The 6945-nt window shown below is 41.4% G+C and overlaps 1 protein-coding gene across 1 annotated transcript in view; it reads left to right on the top strand.

Moving 5' to 3' along the window:
* Positions 1-354: 354 nt before the first annotated feature.
* TM2D1 (TM2 domain containing 1) overlaps positions 355-6945 on the top strand; it is a 12772-nt gene continuing 6181 nt past the window's right edge. Inside the window, exons 1-2 of the mRNA XM_005422971.3 lie at positions 355-1248; positions 3784-3892. Coding sequence (XP_005423028.1) covers positions 1179-1248; positions 3784-3892 — 179 coding nt within the window. The 5' untranslated portion in view covers positions 355-1178. The remainder of the gene's footprint in view (positions 1249-3783; positions 3893-6945) is intronic.

The following is a 6945-nucleotide window of genomic DNA, read 5'->3' as shown; positions in this document are numbered from 1 at the left end:
GTGGGGACCGTGAGGTGCCGAGCAGGGCCGGGGGGTTGGGGGGAGCTCAGGGTGGGAACCCCGAGGAGATCTCGGCTGGCAGGGGTGGGACAGGGCTCCTCAGGGTGCGGGAATTGAGGACACGGCCTCAAGCTGCGCCAGGGGATTGTTCAGCTTGGACATGAGGGGGAATTTATTCACAAAAAGAGTGATTAGGCATTGGAAGGGGCTGCCCAGGGATGTGGCGGAGTCCCCATCCCTGGAGGTGTCCAAAGAACGACTGACTGTGGCAGTCAGTGCTCTGATCTGAGTGACAAGGAGGGCATCAGACACAGGCTGGACTCAATGGTCTCAGAGGGCTTTTCCAACCTAATTAATTTTGTGATTTCTGGTGGTACTGTGTGTGCCCCAGCGTGTACTTGGGATGTCCTTCAAAGAGATTGCCATGGGATGAGAGAGCCCGCTCTGCCGCCTTATTTATTATTTACAGGAGCAAGACGGGGAGACTTTGCCATTTTTCCAGGAAATAATGTGTTTCTGTGCCCTGCACAGCTCCGAGGAGCAGGAGGTGCGAGGCTCCTGGCTCTCCAAGGCACCTCTTGCCCTCCCCAGAACATGTTGGTTGATGGCAGCTGACATTTTTTGATGATCATAAGTGTCAGGAAAGCAAATCTTGGAAAAGCTTGCTTCACCTCCTGCTTTACTTGGCTGTGGGAGTTGAGACCTGTGGAAGTCAGTTCCTTCTCAGTTTGTTCCTGCACCAAATTCCTGGCGTTTCAGATGCTCATTTTTACGCGTTCATTGAATTTTGCGTGTTCCCGTACATTAAATTTCCTCAACCAAATGCCTCAATTTCAAGGCACTGTGGTATTTAAATAAGGGAACAAGACCAGATGAGGCACGTGCTACCTTGTTGCCTCCAAATACAGAGGCTGTGACTGATAAATATTGTAGTTCCTTTAGGTAGTGCTGACTGCAGCACTAATTAAACGTGGGGCTTATGCGATATATTGGTGTATTAAATTGGATTAGCAGATTTGCTGCATGGTAATGTGCTGCTCCTCTTTTGGGGGATGGGTAGGCACCAACATCAAGGTGCATCTTAAATCCTCGGGGTTTAAAGAGGGTGGAATAAATTACTGTTAAACCTGTTGTAGTGTTTGATATGAAAACTGTTTTCCTCAATTACCTGAACATATATGTGTGATGAGCCTAAAATAGACAATAGCACACAAGAACCAATGAATTGCACAAATCACACAGCATATGGTAAGGATTTCTAACTTATATATTGATTAACTACGTTTTTTTCAAGGAAGTGTTCAATTTACCTGTTTGTGTATCTACTTGATGAGCTTTATAAAAGATGGGATTAGTAATATCATTAGTCTGAAAGCCCAAAACACTTGTGTGGATTGGGTGCTTTACTAAACAGGAATAAATGCTCTGTCTCTGATTGGTACTTTTGTAAGTGAGGTTTCTGGTAAATCTCTTCAATGTATGTTACACCCTTTAGGCTCTGTCCTGCACCACTGTGATTAAAACAAACCATTCCTGTCATACTGATTTTGCATATAATTATTAAAAGAATTGACATGTGACAGAACAGCCTTCAAAATCTTCTAATTTTTCAGGGTTTTTTTCTTAAGGCAACATAGTGCCTTCCATCATCACCAGGTTTTGGTGCATGAGGCTCTGTTTTGAAAGCACATTTATTTGATGTTCAGTTCTGACACACTTCAGAGCACAACAGAAAAATTCATAATTTGATTACTTATTTTCCTACCTGTGCTTAACTTTGATGTTCCCAGGCATTGAAATAAATGGTCTGTGTTTGATAGCGCAGCAAGTTCACTTTATGCACACCCCTGTTTTAAAATCATGGAATTACAAACAAAAATTTGGGTTGGAAGGGACCTTACATCTCATCCAGTGCTACCCCTGCCATGGCAGGGACGCCTTCCGCTATCCCAGGGTGCTCCAAGCCCTGTCCAACCTGGCCTGGGACACTGCCAGGGATGGGGAGCCCACAAAATTCATGTGTGTTCATATTTTGCTTCCTAGCAGTGCTGAATGACTTTCTTCTGGGATAGTGAAGGTTTTCCAAATAATTTCAGACACTGGATGTAAATACTTTGCACAATGTATCCTTTAAATAAAGTTTTTTCAGTTCTTTCCATCACTTCAACATTGTGTCCCTGACTATAAATGGGCAGTCAGAGACCAGAGAAAATACTGCACAGTTTGAGATTGATCATAACTCAAGATTATCAGTTGTTTAACTAATTACCATGTGATTATATTTAATACACTGCACTTTTGAACAGGAGATAAGCTTCAGAGTAGAACAAGTGGCTGAATTAATTAACACTGTTTCTTTGTGTAGCATTTTTACACACACACACACCAGTTTTTAGATTGTCCCCACAGTATTTGAATTGCTTATTTTCAGTATTACATAAGTAATAAAAAGTTAATTTCTGGATCATACATGAAACCCTACAATTTCTGATCACTTTCTGTGATCCCTCACCCAGACAAACAGGGGTTTAATTCAAAGCAGCAAAGTGGTGTCATTGAGTAGAAGGTTTGGAGTCTTTGGAGTGACACTGAGAAGAAAACTGTGGCCTTTCCTGTATCAATATATCTTAACTGTGCTGGGTTTATTCTAATAACGGAAAAAACTTCCTTGCTTAAATTACTTTACAAGAAATCATGTTTATTTGTAGTTGCCTTAGATTAGGCACATTGATCAGTAGCATCATGGAATGATTTGGGTTAGAAGGGACTTTAAAGATCATCTCATTTCACCCTCTGCCATGGGCAGGGACAGCTTCCACTATCCCAGGCTGCTCCAAGCCCTGTTTAACCTGGCCCTGGACACTTCCAGGGATGGGGTATAAAATCCATGTAAGATTTTATAGCAGTTAAGTTCACACATAACTCAAATCTTAACTTTATTTTTTGGCCCTATGCAATATGGATAGGCATTAAAAATATCCATCTCTTGCCTGTGTGCATTACTGGAAAATCTGGAAGGAATGTTAAACCTGGCTTGCAGTTTTGTTGGAATTAACCAACAAGGTTAATTTAGGAATGTTAAACCTGGCTTGCAGTTTTATTGGAATTAACCAACAGGACTCACAAGTACTGAAAGCTGATAGAAAGTGGGTAAAGGACAGATATTTTTTCATTTAAAACAATAGACTACAGCATCGGAGAGTGACTAATATTCTGGTAATATATTGCAAACTTTAGCAGGTGTGACTTTCTGCTGTGATTTCCACTTTGGTTCCCCTACGAGTCAAGAAAAATTGAATAATTTGGGTAGAAAGACCCTTCAGGAAGGTGCACAGTCCAACCTCCTGCTCCAAGCAGTGTTGGCACTGAATTCCAACCAGGTTGCTCAGGGCTTTGTGCAGTCAGACCTTGCAAACCTCCAGGGATGGTGATGGCATGACTTCTCTGGGCAACTGGTTCCACTATTTGACTGTTCTCATGATGAAAATGTTTTCTGTAAGTCAGCTTCAGGTTTCTCATTGACTCATATTGAAGCCAGAGTGGAAATCACAACAGAATTGGGGCAGCAATTAGGTTTGTATATATTGCTTAAAATGTAGCAAAGAAAAACTACAAGTTAGTGGCAGGATTGGCTTAAAAATATTTTAAACAAGTAATTGTGTGTGAACTGTGCTTTGTATCAAGACTTGCACAGTAGAACCTAATTTGTTTCACTTGTGTGTAGTCAGAAAACTGCTCTGAGTGTCAGTTACTGCTAAATATCAAATCATTTTTTGTCCTCAGTTCAATGTCTGCCAGCACCAAATATTACTTGCAAAGATCACCTTGGCATAGAGAAAGTCTTTACGGGACATGAAGTTGGATTTTACAAGCCCATTGAGTGTCGCAATGTGTGAGTACTCTTTGGATCTGAAAAACTGAAGTTTGTCCAAAACTGTATGGTGTGTTGGCAGAGGAAAATAGAAGTAAGACAGAACCATGCACATTTTGCCCAGTAGTTAATCCTCTAATAAACACTACAAGGATGCAACACAGGGTCATGGCAAGGGTTGGGTTGGGAGGGACCTTAAAGCCCATCTCATTCTGTCCCCCTGCTGTGGCCAGGGACATATTCCACTAGACCAATTTGCTCTAAATACGCACATTCATAGGGAGATCCGTCAGTCTGTCCTTTTTTTATTGTTTAGTTATGTTTGTGTCTTTGCTTTACCTTATTCTTTTACCTTTGCTGTACTTTGTACTTCAGCTTGGCAAAATTTTGCTCCAAATGCTGAGGCCACATTTCACATGTGTTTAAAATCAGCACAGTTGCTGGAAGGAGCTGCTGGGGACACCCTCCATCCCCTTCCCTGACAGACCCCAGGACATCAGGGAGCTGTCCTGGCTTGGAGCTGCCTTGGATCAGTTCCCCAGTTTGAGTCACAGAACAGTGGCTTCAAGTGCTGGTGCCAGCGCAGGGATGAGGGTGACTCAAGGATAAAACAGAGAGGACAAAGGCGGGATGGACAGGGCTGTGCTGCTCAGTGCTTCCTGCCAGTTTAAAGTGTGCCTGTAGCTGCAGCTGAAGTTCTGTGATGCATGAATTTTAGGGGAGCTTCAGGATCTCTGCAGCTCCTCCCAAAATCTTTAACAGAAACTGTTTCTATTTTGGAACAACTTTTGTGTTTAATCCAATCCACAGTGCCTGTTTCTGGTACATGAATGATGGACCTCCTTTTTGTAAAGCCCATTGTGAGTGATGGAGAGCTCTGATACCAATAAATGTTCCAACTGGCCAGTGCTAATGATCAACCACCACCTGTCACTACCATTTGTTTCCTCTTTTTCTGGGATTCACACTGGAACCTTTCTCTTTTGTCCTACTGGAATCTTTGGGAATTAATACTGGATACTCCCTATCACTCTAGTGGGCAGATAACTCTGATGTGCTGCTTGCTGCTCAGTAATTTGCCTAACTCAGAAGTACAGCTCTGCCTCTTAGTTTCATAAATATTTTCTCTGTATTTAGTCTTCTCAGCAGTCAAAGCTCAGCAAACTGAAGAAAACATATTATTACATCTAATCAGATTTAAATGCCAGCAAAGTAGACGTCAGTCACATTTTTGTCCAGAAACAATTGTGTTTCAGTCCCATCTGTGATGGGGGCTGAGGAGATGAGCTATACTAGTTTAGTGAAATTGCTTCCTCTTTAGATTAGATGGTAATTTCTATGTTTGGAGATTTTTGTATACATATCTTTTTGGTTAAGTATATTTTCTAGAAACACTTTTTAAAGGTAGCTTTTCTTTACATTTATTTATTTAAATCCAGGTCTGTAGGCAGAGAAATGTCTTCCTTACTACAATATTTGTTACTTGATCACGACTGTTATTTATAATGAATAATCAATGGTTACATTGCCAAAACAACTAGCTGTGACTTTTCCAGTCCCTTAACTGTTGGTATGGCAGAAGGAGAAGAGAACCCTTTTTGGACTGAAAATTCCACTAAAATACAACTGTGAACGTAGATAGAGTTACACAGGGATGTCCTTCATAATGTCCTAAAACCAGTAAAAAATGGCAGCAAGATTAATATCACCATCCTTCATCTGTACACTTATTTAAAAAGTGGTCCAGTCACTGACAGACCTTTTATGAGGCACTTTGAATGTTACCTAGGTGTTAGAAATATTATCTTAAGCAGGAATCTCCAGCTCACTATTACAACAATAGCCCTTTTCTGCTGGTTTTTGGAGATTTTTCAGCATCATACTGAATTTTGGTAGTAACTGTAACTGTAGAAATAACTGCACATCATTTAAGCAGAAAATTAGTTTGAGAAAGCATCTTCCCATGGCAGGATTGTCCCAGCATGGGGACAGCAGGTGAATCTCCATCCCCATCTTTTGTGAAGGACAAATCGGCAAGTTGTCCTTAGCCAAAAGTGTAATTTAGTTTTGGCTAAGTTCTGGGACCCAGTTATTTTAGAGCAAGACCAGGAGATGTTCCATGTTTGTGTGAGTGAATGTGTTCAAGTTCAGGTACCCTAGCAATAATTCAAGGAAAAGCTTGTAAGATTGTTCCAACAAAGTACTGGGAGTCAAGATTGCTTCAGTTTGGCTTTAATCTGATGTTTTGGAGGTAGATCTTATTTTTTTGGCCAAATTCTAGAATCTCCCAGATTGGCATTATCATATATTTTACTTAATATGGATAGGCCCTGATGCTGCAGAGTTGAAATGTCCATTGTTCAAGTGTTGCCATTCCAGGGAGGGAGGCCAGGGAGTGATGAAATTCTCTGTGAAATTCATGGGGTTCAGTGTGGACAGGTCTTTGAGCAGAGCCAGGAGATCCTGAAAGAGCAACCAACAGCAGCACCTGCTCTTGTCAACTGCTGTGGAAGAGCTGGGAGGAAAAGTTTTTAACGTGGCAGCTGGAAGAAATGCGTGCAGAAAAGATAAAGGTTGGATGAGGCTGAGGAGCAAGAGAAAATGAAAAGAGGAACTGACAAGAAATTGCATCTTTTTACCCAATTGTAGAAATTCCTTCAGATGCTTGGGATGTGTCATTTTCCTACTCACTGGTTTACTCTTTGTGCATGTTTTTGTCTGAAGGAGTAAGGCAAAGGAAACAGCAGAGTGGATGCAGCCTTGTTTGTTACAGTGCTCTCATGCTTCCCCTTCGTACTGGATTTCTTCTGCCCATCAGTTTGATGTTGATGAGGTTGCAGAAACTGTTGTGCTTTCAGAAGCATCTCAGTGCACAGGCAAGGGCTCAGTTTATTGCTAGCTGTGATCAGGAGCAAAATTAAAACGTGTTCCCATTTTTTATGTAACAGCTCTTTTTATGCTTTAGCGTCCTTGGAGGGCTGTTGACACTTTGTAGTTGATAAACAATTTCCAACAGTTTACCTCAAGTTTTAAATAAACCCATTAGTGTTCTTTACAGTGGAAACAAGACAGTT

The sequence above is a fragment of the Geospiza fortis genome, unplaced genomic scaffold, assembly GCF_000277835.1.
Source record: "Geospiza fortis unplaced genomic scaffold, GeoFor_1.0 scaffold396, whole genome shotgun sequence".
NCBI lineage: Eukaryota > Metazoa > Chordata > Aves > Passeriformes > Thraupidae > Geospiza > Geospiza fortis.
The sequence above is the reverse complement of the archived record's forward strand: the minus strand, read 5'-3'. Positions and strand labels throughout refer to the sequence as shown.